General features: G+C 38.0%; 2 protein-coding genes across 4 annotated transcripts in view; one reads left to right on the forward strand and one right to left on the reverse strand.

Moving 5' to 3' along the window:
- Positions 1-11,198, reverse strand: part of DCDC1 (doublecortin domain containing 1) — a 447,948-nt gene extending 436,750 nt beyond the window's left edge. Inside the window, exon 1 of the mRNA XM_043908575.1 lies at positions 11,124-11,198. The gene's annotated coding sequence lies outside the window, so the exon portion shown is untranslated. The remainder of the gene's footprint in view (positions 1-11,123) is intronic.
- A 32-nt stretch (positions 11,199-11,230) lies between these two features.
- Positions 11,231-21,393, forward strand: part of DNAJC24 (DnaJ heat shock protein family (Hsp40) member C24) — a 71,193-nt gene continuing 61,030 nt past the window's right edge. Inside the window, exons 1-2 of one of the 3 annotated variants that reach the window (XM_043908676.1) lie at positions 11,231-11,332; positions 12,156-12,268. In XM_043908676.1, coding sequence (XP_043764611.1) covers positions 12,158-12,268 — 111 coding nt within the window. In that variant the 5' untranslated portion in view covers positions 11,231-11,332; positions 12,156-12,157. Of the gene's footprint in view, positions 11,333-12,137; positions 12,269-21,393 lie in introns of all 3 variants that reach the window. The other 2 variants (XM_043908685.1, XM_043908667.1) reach the window with 2 other exon arrangements.

A 21,393-nucleotide genomic window follows, 5' to 3' on the forward strand; every position in this document is an offset into this window, starting at 1 on the left:
GGATATATTATCTTTTTATTTCTCTTCCCTCTCAATCCTTTTAACTATTTCTGCTTTCACCACCTTAAAGTGATGGGAACATGTCCTTAGATTGGAAAAGAGAGAACACACCTATCTTTAAAACAAGGGGAAATGATTTTGGTAATTAGACAGCTTAGTTTAACCTGGAAACATGCAATAATAAACTAAACAATTAGTAACACCTAGAAGGGCATGAGATATTAGAAAACAACCAGTGCAGTGTCTGAAAAATCAAATATGCCAGATAAACTTAATATCATTTTCTGATAGACTGGCAGGTCACATTATTAAGTAATAAGTAAATAGTGTAATCTATTTAAGTGTTGTAAGCCTTTTTAGTCTATTCTCTAATCTAGTGCAGGGGTAAATGGCTTAGGAAGAAAATAATTCAAATATTGTCTTTAAAGCTAAGCCAATAGATGTTGACATATCTCCTCTCTCTTGAGGGCCTATTTCAGGACTGAGTCAAGGTCTTTTCTAATGACTAGGCAGGAACCTTGGCCTTCTTTATGTTTTAGCTCCATCAAATCGCTGAAATCTCTGAAATTAAATAAAAAGAAATTTTTTCCTTAGTTCTCTTTCCAACTTGCTGACCTTTCATTTCCCTAGGGAATTAAATGACTTGTTGCTTCAGTTAAGTGACATTGTATTGGTGTGCCTGCGTGCTAAGTCATTTTGTGCACGCGTGCATGCTAAGTCGCTTCAGTTACGTCCTACTCTTTGTGACCCTATGGACTATAGCCCACCAGGCTCCTCTGTCCATGAGATTCTCCAGGCAAAAATATTGGATTGGTTGCCCTGCTCTCCTCCAGGGGATCTTTCCAATGCCAGGGATCGAACCCACATCTCTTACCATCTCCTGCACTGGCAGGCGGGTTTGTTACCATCAGCACCAGCTGGGAAGCCTGTTGTACTGATACAAGGTATAAACCCATTTTAGACATTTTGAGAGGGAAGTGGGGATGCTTTGCAAATGACTGAAAAGGATCCTCTATGACTAAATGATAAATAACATTTATCACAACATAAGTGGTGTTTAAATATAAATAAAAACACTTGGAACTTGAAAAGTGTGAAGAATAGCTGTTATTTGGTTAGAAAGGGAGACTGTAAAGAAGATAGTGTGTGGGGAAATGAACCAGGTTTTCAAGGAGCACGGTAACTACAGAAGATACAGCTATTTATGATTTACAGTTTAGGGCTATTTGTTTCCTCAGCTGTTAATTTGCTTGCAATGCTGTGGTTTGACAGCCCAGCTTCCTATAAACTCATATACATCTTGCTATTCTGTGTCACAGTAAAAATATGTAAAATTTCTAAACTAATTCTTCTATAGAAAGAAAGGGAGACTTTGGCCAAAAGTCAAGTAAGTAAGTATGTTGGTTGGCAGTATGTGAGAAGTGGAAAGAGAAGGAGAATTGGCTGGGCTATACAAAGGATCAACTTAACATGTGAACTAAGAGGAGATAAAGAATATCAGCAAAAAGGAGTTGAGGGCAATGGGAATTACCACTCTGATTCCATAAAATGTACTAGTTGGGCCTGCTCTGTAGAATAAAATCTGGGAGGGCATCAGACACAAATGATAACACAGTTGAAAAGCTTAGCCAGTAAAAATATTAAATTGGGCTACCAAACAATAGGGTCTCAATGCTTTTTACTGATAATTTGCTTTTATCATCCTGATATCTGACTTTTCCCTGAGTGAACATGTAATGAGTTTCAGATGACTCTCCTCAACTTTCCAGAACACAAAAAGTTCATCTGTGAAGATCTGCTGGTTTAATTTCATATATATAAAATTGAATATAAAGTAAGGAGAATAATTCCTAAGCAGCATGCAAAAAGCCAGTTTTCACTGACTTATAGTCACATTATCATGTGGATTATGATCTTCATAAATAAAAATGGATCCAGGATGGCATGCTTCTCTGAGAGATGATATGCCACAGAGCAATCCATAGCAAAAGGTCCAAAAGACAAGACTGAAGCAAGACATGGCTTTACTAGGGTAATTCAGCTCTATTCATTAAGTACATTTTGATTATCAGCTAATACCTATAATTAGAGATATCAAAATATAACTTACTTTGGTATATTGTTCCAAATACACTTCTAAACATGTCAAATGCTTTATGCCTATCAATTCTTCCTATACCAAACACTATTATCTAGTTTCTGGACCAAATTTTGCTACCTCTCAAGGCTGAGAACCAAGTAACAATACACTTGAGTCTTGATGACTGGCTTAGCCTCATCTCCCTGAAGCAAGAAACTGAGGAAACAGGATATATAGTGGACTAAGACTAAAAGAACTGTTCCAGAGGATTCAGAAACATCTTTTACAGCTGGTTACTCTTTCTTATCTTACTTATTTTGCAGGATCACTTGACTTTAAGCTCAGACTAATATAAGATCTAATTCTAAGTATATATTTTTTGTAATGATATATCTGTATATCAACAAAATTCACTATTTCATTTTCTAAATCAGTTCTTAAAATTCTGAACTTAAATACATATATGTCTATTGTACTATGAAATAATTTTTTCTTTTCTTGTACTGAAAAGTTATTTTAGTTACCACAAATGTAGCTATAAACTGAAGAGAATTAATTTAATATTCATAGAGACTAACACTGCAGATCAGAATTTACACTACAGACAAAGATTTAAAAGAAGTCATATAGTCTTTCAAATTAATATATCTGTCTTTCTCTTATGCTCCCGCTTCACCTGCAGCACATCAGACAAGGTAATAATTTATGATAATCATATGAAAATATACAATTAATATTCATCACCTCTCATTCCTCATCACTTTAGATGATCAGTAATGCAGAGTGAAAATGCTGTCAGATTTCTAATTGCTTTGTAATGGGCTTGAAACAGGGAAATCATTAAAGGCAAACAATCTGTCATTTGTCTGTTACTTTAACTACCTATCACACAAAAAAACTCATTAAAGAAATTGCTAATGAGCAACAAAAGACTATACTCATGCCATGTCTACAGTTGATTAAAAAGTAATACTATGAGTTGCTTAAAATATTTTAAAAATATGATTTTTTTGTGGAAATTCATCAGAAAACATCTATTCTTCAGTATATTTTTTAAGCTATGTGGTTTCATTATTTTGGCATCTAATCCATCATTGCAGAAATCCCTTTAGCATGTAAGAGTTGTTTTTCATCACTCTCTAAATAATTAAAATGAATGGCTGAAAGAAGTTGAAATGCTAAATGCGTTTATTGTTAGTAAACTGACACAAGTAATAAAACTAGTTCTACAGTAATCCTGAGGCTAAGGGAAGAATCTATTTTAAAATTTGTTTTTTACCTTCGTATCTCTGTGGATTTGAACTGTTGAAGTTGCAAAGCCTCACTCATCTTAAATATACCTATCATTACACAAAATTACATTCAACTATTGAAAGTGAGTATATAAACATTAAAGTCTGCATAATAACATTATCTATTTTGAAAATTTAAAACATAGTACCAACACTAAAATGTTTCATAATATTATTTCAAATAATTTTGGAGGGGAAAACAAATCATTCCTTTAAATGAGTATATCAAATTTTACATGGTCCCTTTCAATATGAGGTACTTTAGTATTAAAAAAAAATCAACAATAATGACACTAATCTAGTTTTAAAAACAAACAGAAAATGCAGAAATGTTTTCTTGGTTATTGAGTTCAGTTGCATTTTATTTTAGAAAAAAATAGAGTAACAAAGATAACAGTGTTACATAGTATGTTTTTCATTTTGCTAATGATGAATTAAATCACGAATTTATTTTCTATAGCAATACATAAGAATCTTAAAGTCAAATTTCTTTAAGACCTACTCATATATATTGGAATATACACAAATTTAAGAAGCTAAATGCAAGGGGATGTTTAGCCAGGTGCTATGGTTGACACACAGGAGTGAATTCCAAGTTGACTTCAAAAGGTTCCATAACACTCTAGAAACATCTTCATTATACACTCTAATTGACTTAAACAGACTTCATATCAACTGTTTAACACATTTTAACCTACAAATTAACATCCCTTGATCATTCAAATTAACCTTTCTTCTGTGATTCAATTACATGAAAAAAATAAAATAAACTTTAAAAAAATTCAGGTTTAAGAAACCAAAATGGAGGACTAAAATGCTAAAGCATATTAATGCATATCACTGCATGGTTTGAAGAGATCATTACAAGGTTTCAGAGTGATCATCAGACATGAGAAAGGGATAAAAAAAAGTGAATGGGGAAATAATAAGTTGGTATATATTATCATTACTAAAGAGAAACATAAGGTGGATTATATTCAGTGTCTTTAATAGGTTCATGGAACAATTAAAACATCAGATGTGAAGAAGCTTGAAAGACAAGAACAAAAATTCCAAATAACTGAAGATCTTTAAGAAATCTGAAAACAGCTCGAAAAAACACTGACACAACCGAAGTTAAACACACAGGAAAATCAGCCACAGGTGCAGGGACAGTGAAAAGTATTTACCCCTTGGTCTCCCCTGCTTAGTGCACTGACTTGCTTAAACCCAGTGAATGTTCACTGATGATTACTGTTGAAAGACAGAAGAGAGAATAGATCAAGTGAAGACAATCAGAGAAAGGAAAAAATGCAAAAATGAAAAATCATTTCTAAAAGGTGAGGTAGGAATGTTCATTAGAACTGATTCTCAATACTGTCTAAAGCTTTATGATAATTGGCTAAAAAAGAAAATGAGGAAGTTTCTCTAATTCTAGCCATTCATCTCTCCTCTCTGTCAGAGCGTTATTTAAAACTTAACACTTCCATATATCTTCCTGGATTAGCCTCATTTTGATTCAAGGATTTCAATCATTCAAGTAATATGCCTTATTCTATTCTCATAACCACAAGTTATTAACTATCATAGTTAACCTTTATTTCTTCTGGCAGAGCACTTTGCACAGTTATTTCAGTTGCCTGTCTGTCTACCCAGATAAACTTTAAGATTTTGATAGAGCTACAGCCAACTCTGTCTTGTATTTTTTGTAACAGTGTACAATAAATATTTGTTGAGTAAATGAATAGGTGAATGAAGGCTATATATGTACTATGAACTTGTGTCGTTTTTTGTTTTTAATTCATTACTAGCTAATAGACTTCAGGTTGCCCTAGGGGAGGGTCATCTAGTTTTCATATAGCCACAATATTGCCATACTTAAATATAGCTTAGTTAACTGATAGGAAAAATCTTAAAACTTCAGAGGTAAATAAGATCAAGGATATGAAAGAAGAGTTGGTAATGAAACCAGTAGAAAGAGCCAAGTAAATGTAATCCTAGGATATGAAATAATTAATAGAAGTATGCTAAATGTTTTGCAAATATCCACAACTAAGAAGCATAATTCACAAATATGATTTCATGATTCAGAATTTGTTAATGTATGGTGGACATGAGTAAGTTTACGCATGGGCAAAGGGCTGAAGCAATAAATTGAATAAGAATATGATTGCTGTATCTGTATCTGCATCTGTATCTATATCTCTGCATCTACATCTAACTCGAGATATAGCACTTGATGAATCATCTTGAAATTAAATATTTGATGTATGCCTATTTCACTTATGCTAGGTGTTGACGATTCAGGAATTAAAGAGGTTTCTGCCTGTGCACTTAATGTATCTGGCAAACTACAGTTCAACAAACATTTGGGTTTGGTTTTATTTTTCCAATTCAATAGTCTGTGGCTTTCATTTGCTTTGTTTAAAAATTCCTAAGATACTGTTATGAATCCCTAATATTCTGATGTATCAAAACCGAGTAACAAATAGTTCATTATTAATAATAACCACAATATCTACTCTTTACTAAGTACTTACTACTTTCAGACACCATTACCTCATTTAATCCTCACAACAAATTCCTCTGAAGGCAATACTATTATTATCTCAGTTTTACAGAGGAAGAAACTAAGGTGCAGAGATTAACTTCAAGTTTTCACATAACCAGTAAGAGGCAGAATCTGGATTCAAACCTATGAGTCTGATCCCAGAGTTCATGCTCTTAACCATTGTGCTAACATAGTTTATATTTATACTATATTGGTTTTACATAAAATAAATATATCACCTTCTAAAAACAGTGAGAAACAAACCTATTACATCTTTAGAACCCCAGAGAATGTGGCATAAAAGCTGGTGCTTAGTTTCTCTGAGAGGTGTTCTTACCCTCAGAGAGTTTACAATCCAATTAGGAAATTAGAACACACATCTAAAGCGTATAACAATACTCTGTAGGACAGGATAAGTACAAAAGAGGAGTACACCCTGTACTGCTATGAAAACTGAGAGGAGAAGGTAATCTCTAAGGATTGGGCCATCATAACAGACTTGATGGAAGAGATAGGTCTTAAAGAAGGAGTAAAACTGATAGGAGGAAGAAAAGAGGTATGGTGTTATAAGCAAGGAGACCCATCTGAATAAAATTATGAAATACCAAGAAAATATTCAATTGTTTAATTGCTTCATGTATGAAGGTAATAGGTGATGAAGCTGGAAAACTAGGATCATATTGGGGAGGAATGCTGGACTTTATACCCTAGACCTGTGACTGATAAAGTAGTCACTAGTAAGATATGGCTATGGAGCACTTGAAAAGTGGACAGTCCAAATTGAGATGAGTTGTATAGGTAAAATGCACACCAGCCTTTGAAGACTTAGTATGAAAGAAAGAATGTAAAAAAAAGAAAAAGAAAGAAAGAAAGAATGTAAAATATCTCATTAATAATTTTTGTATTGTTTACATTTTGAAACGAGCATACTCTGGATACACTGGTAAATAAATATATTATTAAAATCCATTTCACCTGTTTCTTTTTATTTTTCTAATATGGCTACTAGGAAATTTAAGATCACGTGTGTGGTTTGCATTTATGGCTTACATTGTATTTCCATTGAACAGTAGTGCTCTAAAAAAGAAAAAAAAAGAAGGAAGACTAATGAGCAAGGATTCCTGTAAAAAGTGTTTTAAAAAGTGGATTCTGCTCAAAATGGATTAAAGATCTAAATGCAAGACCAGAAACTATAAAACCCCTAGAGGAGAACATAAGCAAAACACTCTCCGACATAAATCATAGCAGGATCCTCTATGACCCACCTCCCAGAATATTGGAAATAAAAGCAAAAATAAACAAATGGGACCTAATGAAACTTAAAAGCTTTTGCACAACAAAGGAAACTATAAGCAAGGTGAAAAGACAGCCTTCAGATTGGGAGAAAAAAATAGCAAATGAAGAAACAGACAAAGGATTAATCTCAAAAATATACAAGCAACTCCTGCAGCTCAATTCCAGAAAAGTAAATGACCCAATCAAAAAATGGGCCAAAGAACTAAACAGACATTTCTCCAAAGAAGACATACAGATGGCTAAAAAACACATGAAAAGATGCTCAACATCACTCATTATCAGAGAAATGAAAATCAAAACCACAATGAGGTACCATTACAGGCCAGTCAGGATGGCTGCTATCCAAAAGTCTACAAGCAATAAATGCTGGAGAGGGTGTGGAGAAAAGGGAACCCTCTTACACTGTTGGTGGGAATGCAAACTAGTACAGCCACTATGGAAAACAATGTGGAGATTTCTTAAAAAACTGGAAATAGAACTGCCATATGACCCAGCAATCCCACTCCTGGGCATACACACCGAGGAAACCAGATCTGAAAGAGACACGTGCACCCCAATGTTCATCGCAGCACTGTTTATAATAGCCAGGACATGGAAGCAACCGAGACGCCCATCAGCAGATGAATGGATAAGGAAGCTATGGTACATATACACCATGGAATATTACTCAGCTATTAAAAAGAATTCATTTGGATCAGTTCTAATGAGATGGATGAAACTGGAGCCCATTATACAGAGTGAAGTAAGCCAGAAAGATAAAGACCAATACAGTATACTAATGCATATATATGGAATTTAAAAAGATGGTAACGATGACCCTACATGCAAAACAGAAAAAGAGACACAGATGTACAGAACAAACTTTGGGACTCTGTGGGAGAAGGCAAGGGTGGGATGTTCTGAGAGAACAGCATCAAAACATGTATACTATCAAGGGTGAAACAGATCACCAGCCCAGGTTGGATGCATGAGACAAGTGCTCAGGGCTGGTGCACTGGGAAGACCCAGAGGGATGGGATGGGGAGGGAGGTGGGAGGGGGGATCAGGATGGGGAACACATGTAAATCCATGGCTGATTCATGTCAATGTATGGCAAAAACCACTACAATATTGTAAAGTAATTAGCTTTCAACTAATAAAAATAAATAAATAAAAATAAAAAGTGGATTCTGGTATAAATAAACAGATATTCAGATTTTAAGACAACTGATCTGTTTTTTCAATAAACTAATAGCAAAAAAAGGGGGAAAAAAGGTAGTAGTGAAGTATTGGGACTGCTATAGCTTAAAAGATATTTAAGAGAGAATAACCAAATGCAATGTGTAGATTCTGGTTTCTGACTCAAGCAAACCAACCATAAAAAGACAATTCTGAGACAATTAGGGAAATGTAAACAAGCACTAGATTTGGATAATATCAATTAATTACTGGTAATTTTGGAGGACTAATGACTTAATGGAGATGAGATAAAAAGTTGCAAACTAAAGTATGCTTTACAGATGTAAACTAAAATATGTTATTATGAAATGACAGAACACATGGGATTTGGTGGGGACAAAAAAAGTGTACCTCTTTCTATATTAAATAAATACACGAAAGTTGAGATACGTGATTAGAATTTTGTTCAAAAAAGCAGTAAAAGAGATAACACAATACATTAATGCAATCATATATCAAAATAAAGTGCTCTTTCTATAAAAAACTGAAGGGCTTGAGTATAATTATCTATACAAAGAACGTCTATGCGGTGGTAAAAGGAAGTTTGAGGGCCAGAGAAATTCAAAGTGGTGCAATTCTGATAGTACTGTATAAGAAGGTCTTCAGAATAACACAGTTCTGTGATTTTAGGTATACTTAGGGCCACACAGAATGTTGGAACTAAGCATGAAAATTAGATCTTCTCACCTAGTATTCATATAAAGGTGGCTGTGTCTGCCTTTAAACATGACAAAATCCTATGAAGAACCTAAACTATACTTTTCCTTTTAGATTTTTAAACTTTTCTGTATCATTCAGTTATTCAGTTATAGTTTGGTGAAAGTCGCTCAATCGTGTGCAACTCTTTGTGGCCCCATGGACTGTAGCCTGCCAGTCTCCTCTGTCAAAAGAATTCTCCAGGCAAGAACACTGGCGTGGGTAGCCATTTCCTTCTCCAGGGGATCTTCCTCACCCAGGGATCAAACCCTGGTCTCCTGTATTGCAGATCCATTCTTTACCAGCTGAGCTACCAGGGAACCATCAATAAATAACTGACCATATCAAAATATCTTTTTCAATGTGCTTAGGGTTTGTCTCGACTGCTTCTCAAATGGATACTTGGTAGAAGATAAAAAAAAAAAAAAGGAAAATAAATCTAAGGAGTAACATCAACAAAACTACCTTAACATTTCAAAGTGAAATTTATATCACGCTGTGGAGAATAAAGACACAGTTTTGACCTCCAGGTAAAATGCAAGAAAGAATAGTCAATAGGTTATCGAGTCCAAGCTCGCTCTGCTCGCCACAAACAGGCACCAATCCAAGAGATGAGAGGTTGAGGCAAGGAAGAGACTATAATTGGGGAGCCAGCTGATGGAGAAGATGGCAGGCTAGCACTTCAAAATAACCATCTTACAGGGTCTGGATGCCAGGTTCTTTTATAGATCAGACATGGGGGAAGGTGAGGAGGCAAAGTTAAAAAAGCCATTAATATTGCAAACATCTCCCAGAATGGCAAACCTCAGGCAGAGGTTTGGTTAATTTCTTCCTTCCTGCCAGCTACAGGTGGACAGGGTTCTGAACAAAGGCACTCTAGTTTAACGGTCAGGCAGAGGGGCAGGATTCTTTAAGGCTGGCCATCATTCTGTACGATTATAACAGAAGCAGCGAAAACAAGTCAAAGAAACAGTATGAACATGGAATCAGAATTGGCTTCTCTGCAACAAATCTAAGGTAAGCAGCACAGAGATTTGACAGTAAAAGGGAACAACAGGACGAACGACAGGGAGAGGAAAGTGCCCATTTGGAGTACCCAATAACTACCTCAAAGTGAGCGTTTTATTTTGCTTTTTCTGTGAGTTTGAACGATGTCATTGCTGCCCTGCGAATAGGAAGACTTGCAAAGAGTGTGAAAGGACTTTGAAAAGTTTTCATTTTTCACGTCGGTTTCTAAAATCTAAAAGAAATAAGTTGAACATCTCTTCCAAAAAAATAGTATTAAAACTGAAAAACTTTGGGCTTCCCTGGTAGCTCGCTGGTAAAGAATCTGCCAGCAAAGTAGGAGATCCCAGTTTGATTCCAGGGTTGGGAAGATCCCCTGGAGAAAGACTAGGCTACCTACTAAAATATTCTTGGGCTACCTTGGTGTCTCAGATGGTAAAGAATTCACCTGCAGTACGGGAGACCTGGGTTCAATCCCTCGGTTGGGAAGATCCCCTTGAAAAGGACATGGCTACCCACCTAAAGTAAAATCTAAAAGAAACAATTAAGTTGAACATCTCTTTCGGAAAAAAAAAAAAAAAATATATATATATATATATATATATATATATATATATATATAAACAAAAACTTTGTACTCAGCATAGATTTTAGTTCTCTTAGTTTTGGAATGAGAACATTCCAAAGGAAGTCTAGGGAGAAGGGAGGAATCAGTTCTTGTCACCCTTCTCATCGACCTCCACCCGCTCTAATCCCAATAGTACCCCCACCGTAGCCCCCCACCCCTCATCCCCCGTCATGGTACTGCAGTCGTCAACCGGGAAAGGACAAGGAGCTGCAGTGGGTAGGTTATGTGGGGGGAGTTTTGGGGAAGGCGGAGGAAGCTTGGAGGGGGGTGCTGGGGGTACTCGCTGAGAAAGAGGAGAGAAACGACAGTCTGAGAGCCAGGACAACAGCGAGTTAGAACGAGGCGAAGGAAGCCTTTTCCCACCGCGCCCGCACTTACTGTTGGTAAACTCCTGAGGTAGAGGCGAATGGGTTACCATAGCGACCGCGTCCAGAGGGCGGAGCGGCGCTTCCGATCGGTGCCTCCGCCATTGCGGCTCGGCTGGAAACTTGCCTGCGTTAGGACAGTGACTTCCGGCGGAAGCAGAAGCTGGTTCCGAGGTTTGGCAGAATGCAGGCGCGGAGTGGGCTCTAGTGGCTCTAGTGTTGGTAAGTTTGCGATCGAGTGGATCCAGGAGAGGGTACGAGTCTGTGGCTGGGCGACACAGCGCACCATGAGTGCAGTGGATTTCCGAGTCCCAAATTTGAGGAAGCCCCGGATGTCTCGTTGAGTTTGCGGCTATGGGAAGAAGTTGCCTGGTTCTGGGGCTCCTGGCGGGTTCTCTTCGGTTCGGGAGGGCTGTCACGTCTTCCCTTGAACAGTTTCAGGAGCTCTTTGCGAGGTCTGAGTGCGTGTCCAATAATTGAGGGGTTGTTGCTCTCCACCTGCCAGTGCTGACTGGCTTTTGGCATGTTATTCTTTGAAGATAACCTGAAAGACAAGAAGTGAACTGGAGATATTAAGAGGGAATGCTCCCAAATTGATTTTAATTCCTCGTTTTGCTTTTTAATATTTATTCATTTTATAAACACTTATTAAACTCTAGTATGTTTAGTGAGTACCTACTGTGTGTAGCTTTTACCAAGAGACTAGCAGAAACACCTTTCTTAAAGGGTCATCCACCGCTCGGGTTCATTATCAAAATTTTTTTTTGTTCTTATGCTGTTGTATATTCGTTCATTTAAGATATAAGCGTATATCATGAAACATCTAACAGATTTTCCCACACTTTTCTGTATACTTAAACGTGAAATTCTTGGGGCGTTTCAAGTGAAAATATTTGCTTTTTCAGGCTTGCATTATTATCATGACTTAATGTTACAGAACTTAGGGAAGCTGTACCTAGTTATTTCCCAGATATACACAAACTGTAATGAATTGTTGTCAATATTTCTATTCCGCTGATCTGAAAAGGACCACTTCTTGTTCAAGGGATGATGGCGTTTGAGCAGATACCAAAAAAGGATTGGTACAGCATTCTGGGAGCAGACCCATCTGCAAGTGTGTCAGACCTAAAACAAAAGTATCAGAAACTCATTTTAATGGTAAGTCTTTTGTTTTCGATTCTGTGTTGCACGGGGAAAATAGAGTTTTTTTATGTGATCAGAAATACAGGTTTCTGTACCATGAATATGTGATACCAAAGCAGGAATCAAAAGTATTAATTTGGTTAATTGAAAGTTTCAGTAGTAGTGTAAAAGAAAAAAGTTGATTTGAAGTGGAATTGCATAGTGATTTGGACCATATCTGAGTCATGCTGATTGGTTTAAAATCCTGATTCTACCACTAATTAATCTTGGGAACTCAGGCAAGTTGTTTTCCCCTATAATTTCCTTGTGTTGGCTAAAGTCATGTTCCATTCTTTGTGAGCACGGACTGTAGCCTGCCAGGCTCCTCTATCCATGGAATTTTCCAGGCAAGAAATACTGGAGTCGGTTGCCATTTCCTTCTCCAGGGTATCTTCCCCACCCAGGGATCAAACCTGCATCTCCTGCATTGGCAGACAGATTCTTTACCACTGAGCAACCTCAGGGAGTATTAAATGAAATAATCCGTGTGAATTTCCTTGAAGTGTGTCATGTAGTAAGCAACATTAGCATCCAGTAAACATTAACTATGTGTGGCTATTATGCACCTGAAACTGGCTAGTCAAAAATGAGGTGTGCTATAAGAATAAAACAGACATTGGGTTTTGGAGGCTTAGTACAGAAAAAGAATATAAAATAATCTAAAATTTTTATGTTATTAAATATTGAAGTGATAATGTTTTGGATATATTAGCTGTTTTACATATTTTATACATATACAGTAAACATACTGTCAGAATTGCCAGGCTTCCCTGGTGGCTCAGATGGTAAAGAATCATCCTGCAAGGCAGGAGACCTAGATTTGATCCCTGGGTTGGGAAGATCCCCTGGAGAAGGGAATGGCAGTCCACTCCAGTATTCTTGCCTGGAGAATTCCATGGACAGAGGAGCCTGGCAGACTACAGTTCATAGGGTCGCATATACCTAAATGTATTATCAAAATTGACTTCATAAATCTGCTTTGTAAACATTGCGTATATGGCTTGCATTTATAGTTTACATTATATCTTTATTGAATAATACTTATTTAGGCCAGTTAAAGAGTTGTTTTTCACTAATTTCATTCCTTTATGAAATGGGTTGTGGTATTTATAAAGAGATAGTATCTATCTAAACTACCATATTAATTTTTTCAGCTTATATTGTGAGGTTTCTTAAGGAAATCAGTAACTATAATAATCTCCAGTTAACTCAGTTTATGAAAAGAGTAGAGGATCATTACTTTTATAATATGAGTTGTTTCTCAAGTTTTTATTAGATAGATCTGTGAGATTTTGCCATAACAGTGTGAGACAGTAGATGTTTCACTGTCAAGAATATATTATTATCCCTGCTCTAGGTAGTAAGTTGAGCTAAATGATGTGAAGGTTTCTTTTGTCTCAGGATTTTTAAGATTTCTGTCAGTAAAATCAAGTAAACTTTTTGGAAAATTTTTTTAGTACTGTATCATTCTTGTGCCTCGGTTAACGGAGATATGAGACTGGAGACGTACACTGGCTGTAGATCATGCACGGCCCTGTAAGCCATTTGGCATTTAATTTGACAAAAAGTTATTTGCACTTAGTATAGTAATATCTGTCAAACGTCAAACAAAGTGAATGAACCGTTTTGCATCCCTTCTAGTGATATATCCCAGAGTTCCGGTTGCTCTACATCTTCCCCAACATTTGATGCTATTAAGTCTCTTTAAATTAATCTCTTAGGAGTTTTTCAGTTTTGCCACCATTGACATTTTGGGCAGGATAATTGTTCTGTGGGGTTATCCTGTGCATTGTAGGATGGTTCTCAGCATTCTGGATGCTGGTAACAACTAAAAATGTCTCCTGTTTGTCAAAATTGCAAACCTCCCTATCTCCTTGAGAACCTCTGCACTGCACAGTTCTCCTGTGTTCATAGTGATATCTCACTGTGGTTTTGTATTTCTCTCATGGCTGATGGTGTTAAGTTCAGTTTTAATGTGATTTTAGCCATTTGTATAATTTTCTTTTGTGAAGTCTCTTCTGAAAAAATTACATGTTTCCTTGATCTTGTATATAGATAAATGTATGTATTTTCTCCTAGTCTGTGGCTTGCCAGCTCATTTTCCTAATGGTATTTTTTGAGGAGAAGTTTTTTGTTTTGGTGAACTGCAATTTATCACATTTTTGTTTTATGATGAGTGCTTTCTGTGTCTTCTCTAGGAAGATCATGAAAATAATCTCCTATGTTTTCTTCTAGAAGATATGTAGTTTGCTTTTATCTTCACGTGCGTGCGTGCTCAGTCGTGTCCAACTCTTTGCGACCTCATGAACTAGAGCCCGCGAGGCTCCTCTGGCCATGGAATTTTTCAGGCAGGAATACTGGAGTGGATTGCCATTTCCTATTCCAGGGGATCTTTCCAACCCAGAGATCAAACCCGCGTCTCTTGTATCTCCTACATTGGCAGGTGGATTCTTTACTGCTGTGCTACCTGGGAATTGTGTGTCCTGTGATATAGGAAGTCATGTTTTTGGTTTTCCCTTAGTAAGGATATCCAGTGTTCATCATTTGTTGAAAAGATTTTCCTCTCTCCATTGGATTGTCTTGGCAAGATGAATCTATTTTTGGACTATATTCTGTTTAATATATTTGTTTATCCTTTTACTAATACTTTTGTCTGGGTTAGTATAGGTTCACAAGTAGGTACTACTTGTGATAGGTACTAAAGTCACATAAAGTTAAATAATCTTATTCTACTTTTAAATTTTATTTTGGTTAATTTAGATTGCTTGCATGTACCGTCTGGGCCACCACAGAAGCCTCAGTGTTTACATTTAGTATGGTTATTCCAGCTCCAAAAATAATTGGGAAATGACTCCATTTTCTCTCTTTTCTGAAAAAGTTTGTGTAAGATTGCTATTGTTAATTATTTAAATGTTTAATATAATTTACTAGGGAATTAAACTGGGTCTGAACTTTTCTTTGTGGGAAATTTTGCAGTTATGTGTTTATTTTTAGAGCCTATAGGGCTGTTTAGAGTTTCTATTTTCTGTTTTGTCAACATAAGTGAATTACATTTTTTCAAGAATTTGTCCATTTCATTTAAGAAGTCTAACATACTTCAGGGCGTCCCTGGTGGCTCAGAGGGTCGAGAGTCTGCCTGCAATGCGGGAGACCCAGGTTTGATCCCTGGGTTGGGAAGATCTCCTGGAGAAGCAAATGGCAACCCACTCCAAAATGTTCATACTGTTTCCTTATTAGTCCTTCATTGCTATAAATTATGTAGTTATGTTTTCCCTTTGATTCTTTATATTGGTAATTTGTGTTTTCTATTTATTTTTTCCTGATGAGGCTCGCTGGAGTTTTTTGTATTTCTTTACTCTTGTTTGCCAAGAACAAACTTTTACTTTGTTGACATTTTTATATTGTTTTTCATTTCTCTTCACTTGATTTCTGTTTTTAATTTTGTAATATCCTTTCTTCTACTTATTTGCTTTTATTTTCCTGGTTTATTAATGTAGAGCCATTCATCATTGAATGTACACCTGTCTTCTTACAATCTTAACATAGTCACTTAAAGCTATAAATTTCGCTCTAAGCTAGGAAAACTGCTTTAACTGCATTCTACAAATTTTGATATGTGTATACTCAAATTATATAAAAGTTTCTCCTATAATAGTTTTCTTTGACCTATGGGCTACTAGGAAGTACACTGTTTAATTTCTAGACATTGGAAAATATTCAGAACTATTGTTGATTTCTAATATAATTCAGTTGTGATTAGAAAATACATTTGGTATGATTTCATTTCTTTATATTAATTAAAACATTTTTATGGCCTAGCATATGATCTATCTTAGTGAATATTCCCATGCCCTTGAAAAAGATGTATTTGGCTTTTATTGAATATAGTGTTCTATAAATGTCTGTTAGATCAAGTTGATAGTATTCAAATACTTTATATCCTTATTAATTTTTTTTGGACGATTTTTATCAGTTTCTGAGAGAAGGACATAACGTCTTCAACTGTGATTGTGGATTTGTGTTTTCCTCTTTAGTTTTGTTAATTTTGTTTTATTTCTTTGGGATCATTTTTATTGGGTGCATATATATATGTGTGTGTGCATAAAGATTATGTCTTTATGAATTTGAACCTTTGATCATTATGAATTCCCCTCTGTATTTCTGACAATATTCTTCCTGAAGTCTACTTTGATATTTCTGTAGCCACACACCTTTCTTACCCTTCAGTTCAGTTCAGTCGCTCAGTCAGTGTCCCAATCTCTGCAACCCCATGGACTGCAGCACACCAGGCCTCCCTGTTCATCACCAACTCCTGGAGCTTACCCAAACTCATGTCCGTTGAGTCAGTGATACCATCCAACCATCTCATCCTCTGTCGTCCCCCTCTCCTCCCACCTTCAATCTTTCCCAGCAGGGTCTTTTCAAATGAGTCAGTACTTTGCATCAGGTGGCCAAAGTATTGGAGTTTCAGCTTGAGCATCAGTCCTTCCAATGAATAGTCAGGACTGATTATCTTTAGGATGGACTGGTTGGATCTACATGCAGTCCAAGGGACTCTCAAGAGTCTTCTCCGACACCTCAGTCCAAAAGCATCAATTCTTCAGTGCTCAGCTTTCTTTATAGTCCAGTTCTCACATCCATACGTGTCTGCTGGAAAAATCGTAGCTTTGACTAGATGGATCTTTGTTGGCAAAGTAATGTCTCTGCTTTTTAATATGCTGTCTAGGTTGGTCATCACTTTTCTTCCAAGGAGCAAGTGTCTTTTAATTTCATAGCTGTAGTCACCATCTGCAGTGATTTTGGAGCCCCAAAAGATAAAGTTTCTCACTGTTTCCATTGTTTCCCCATCTATTTGCCATGAAGTGATGAGACCGGATGCCATGATCTTTGTTTCCTGAATGTTGAGTTTTAAGCCAGCTTTTTTACTCTCCTCTTTCACTTTCATCAAGAGGCTCTTCAGTTCCTCATTATCTGCCCTAAGGGCTGTGTCATCTACATATCCTAGGTTATTGATATTTCTCCCGGGAATCTTGCTTCCAGCTTGTGCTTCATACAGCCCAGAATTTCTCATGATACACTCTGCATATAAGTTAAATAAGCAGGATGACAATATACAGCCTTGACGTATTCCTTTCCCAAATTGGAACCAGTCTGTTGTTCCATGTCCAGTTCTAACTGTTGCTTCTTGACCTGCATACAGATTTCTTAGGAGGCAGGTCAGGTGGTCTGGTATTCCCATCTCTTTAAGAACTTTCCACAGTTTTGTGTGATCCACACAATCAAAGGCTTTGGCATAGTCAGTAAAGCAAAGTAGATGAATTTCTGGAACTCTCTTGCTTTTTTGATGATGCAACAGATGTTGGCAATATGATCTCTGGTTCCTTTGCTTTTCCTAAATCCAGCTTGAACATCTCAAAGTTCATGGTTCATGTACTGTTGAAGTCTGGCTTGGAGAATTTTGGGCATTTTTTTTGCTAGTGTATGAGATGAATTCAATTGTGTGGTAGTTTGAACATTCTTTGGCATGCCCTTATTTGGGATTGGAATGAAAACTGACCTTTTCCAGTTCTGTGGACACTGCGGAGTTTTCCAAATTTGCTGGCATATTGAGTGCAACACTTTCACAGCATCATCTTTTAGGATTTGAAATAGCTCAGTTGGAATTCCATCACCTCCACTAGCTTTGTTTGTAGTGATGCTTCCTAAGGCCCACTTGACTTTGCATTCCAGGATGTCTGACTCTAGGTGAGTGACCATACCATCATGATTATCTGGGTCATGAAGATCTTTTTTTGTATAGTTCTTCTGTGTATTCTTGCCACCTCTTCTTAATACCTTCTGCTTCTGTTAGGTCCATACCATTTCTGTCCTTTATTATGCCCATCTTTGCATGAAATGTTCCTTTGGTATCTCTGATTTTCGTGAAGAGATCTCTAGTCTTTCCCATTTCATTGTTTTCCTCTATCTCTTTGCATTGACCACTGAGGAAGGCTTTCTTGTCTCTCCTTGCTCTTCTTTGGAACTCTGCATTCAAATGGGTGTATCTTTCCTTTTCTCCTTTGCCTTTAGCATCTTTTCTTTTCTCAGATATTTGTAAGGCCTCCTCAGACAACTGTTTTGCCTTTTTGCATTTCTTTTTTTGGGAATGGTCTTGAACACTGCCTGCTGTACTGTGTCACGAACCTCTGTCCATAGTTCTTCAAGCATTGTGTCTATCAGATCTAATCCCTTGAATCTATTTGTCACTTCTACTGTATAATCATAAGGGATTTGATTTAGGTCATACCTCAATCGTTTAGTGGTTTTCCCTATTTTCTTCAATTTAAGTCTGAATTTGGCAATAAGGAGTTCATGATCTGAGTCACAGTCAGCTCCTGGTCTTATTTTTGCTGACTGTATAGAGCTTCTCCATCTTTGGCTGCAAAGAATATAATTAATCTGATTTCAGTATTGACCCCATCTGGTGATGTCCATGTGTAGAGTCTTCTCTTGTGTTGTTGGAAGAGGGTGTTTGCTATGACCAGTGTGTTCTCTTGGCAAAACTCTGTTAGCCTTTGACCTGCTTCATTTTGTACTCCAAGGCCAAATTTGGCTGTTACTCCAGGTATCTCTTGACTTCCTACTTTTGCATTCCTATAATGAAAAGGACATCTTTTTTGGGTGTTAGTTCTAGAAGGTCTTATAGGTCTTCATAGAACCATTCAACTTCAGCTTCTTCAGCGTTGCTGATTGGGGCATAGACTTGGATTACCATGATATTGAATGGTTTGCCTTGGAAAGGAACAGAGATCATTCTGTTCTTTTTGAGATTGCATCCAAGTACTGCATTTAGGACTCCTTTGTTGACTATGATGGCTACTCCATTTCTTCTGATGGATTCTTGCCAAGAGTAGTGGATATAATGGTCATCTGAATTAAATTCACCCATTCCAGTCCATTTTAGTTCACTGATTCCTAAAATGTTGATGTTCACTCTTGGCTATCTCCTGTTTTCACCACTTCTAATTTACCTTGATTCGTGGACCTAACATTCTAGGTTCCTATGCAACATTGTTCTTTATAGCATCGGACTTTACTTCCAACACCAGTCAACAACTGGGCGTTGTTTTTGCTTTGACTCTGTCTCTTCATTCTTTCTGGAGTTATTTCTCTACTCTTCTCCAGTAGCATATTGGGCACCTGCTGATCTGGGGAGTTCATCATTCAGTGTCCTATCTTTCTGCCTTTTCATACTGTTTATGGGGTTCTCAAGACAAGAATACTGAAGTAGTTTGCCATTCCCTTCTCCAGTGGACCACATTTTGTCAGAACTGTCCACCACGACAGGTCCTTCTTGGGTGGCCCTACACGGCATGGCTTATAGTTTCCTTGAGTTAGACAAGGCTGTGGTCCATGTGATCAGATTGGTTAGTTTTCTGTGATTGTGGTTTTCATTCTATCTGCCCTCTGATGAAGAAGGATAAGAGGCTTATGGAAGCTTCTTTATGGGAGAGACTGACTGAGGGGAAGGGATTCCCTGGTGGCTCAGCATCTGCCCAGGATGCAGGAGACCCAGGTTCAATCCCTGGGTGGGGAAGATTCCCTTGAGAAGAAAATGGCAACCCACTGCAGTACTCTTGCCTAGAAAATTCCATAGATGGAGGAGCCTGGTGGGCTACAGTCCATGGGGCCACAAAGAGTCGGACACAGCTGAGTGACTTCACTCACTCAGTGAAGATAATTGTGACCTCCTTAGAAAGGTCCCGTGCTTGCTCTGCTGCCCTCAGTGCCCCCAACCCTATATCAGGCCAATGCCAACCCATGCCTCCGCCGGAGACTCCTGGACACTCACGGGCAAGTCTGGGTCAGTCTCTTGTGGGGTCACTTTCTCCTGGGTTCTGGTGTGCACAAGGTTTCGTTTGTGCCCTCCAGGAGTCTGTTTTCCACAGTCCTATGTAAGTTCTGGTGGCTCCATGGTGGGGTTAATGGCGACCTCCTCCAAGAGGGCTTATGCCATACCCAGGTCCTCCGTGGCAGGGCACTGCTGACCTGTACCTCCGCAGGAGATACTCAGACACAGTTCTGGCTCAGTCCCTGTGGGGTGTCTGAGTCCTGGTGCACACAAGGTTTGTTTGAGCCTTCCGAGCGTCTCTGGTGGGTATGGGGTTTGATCTAAACACAAATTCGCTGCTCCTGCTGCCTTACTGGGGCTTCTCCTTTGCCCTTGGACATGGGCGATCTTTTTTTGGTGGGATCCAACAGGTGTGAAAGGAACAGGCCTATTTGGGAAGCTGCTCTAGGTGCTCCCTGTGTTGGGGGAAGGAGGTGGATCTCGCAACCCATTTCAGAGCTGTAAGTCCTGCCAGCGGCCTAGGGACTTTCTAGAACAACCCCAAAGGCGGAGGCCACAGGGATCTGGGACCTGCTGGGTGCTGGAGCTGGTGGGGCTCGGAGTCCTCACCTGTCTGAGGCCGCCTCTCCACAGGCCTCAGTTTCCTTGTGTGAGTAGTGGGCTGACTACCAGCTCAGCACCCTCTGCCACCAAGACAAAGCGCTGGGGTATTCTGGCTCAGTGCCGCTACAGAAACCACTGCAGAAAACAGTCTGTTTCAGTTTTAGTCCAAAGAAGGAAAAAAAAAAAAGCAGTAACTGTGAGCTTTGCCCAGAAATGCTTGTCATAGTCAGTGGCCGGCTAAGCAAAGGGGCAGAGGAAGGATGAATTGGCCAGGCCCAGGTGGTGGGTAAAGGTAGCTCGGCACGTGTGAAGATGCACGGGCCATATCATAACCCGCCGCTGCCTCAGGAGACAGGGTCGCCGCTGGGTGAAGTAATGGCTTCCAGGACTGTCCTATGTGCTTTCCCTTTGGTTGCTTTCAAAATTTTTTCTTTATCTTGTGATTTGAGTGGTTTCTCTGGCATTTGCCTAAAACGTGATTACTCGGCATTTATCCTATGTAGGGTTGACTGAGCTTCTTGGGTTTTTGGTTGGTATCTTTCTTTAGTTTGTTTTGGAATGTTTTCAGCCATTATGTCTTCACTTTTTTTTTCTTTTCTGCTTCATTCGTTCTTCTCTATTTGGGATTCTGATACCATATAAGATTGTACTGCAGGTATTGGTTGCT

The sequence above is a fragment of the Cervus elaphus genome, chromosome 1 (genome assembly GCF_910594005.1).
Source record: "Cervus elaphus chromosome 1, mCerEla1.1, whole genome shotgun sequence".
NCBI lineage: Eukaryota > Metazoa > Chordata > Mammalia > Artiodactyla > Cervidae > Cervus > Cervus elaphus.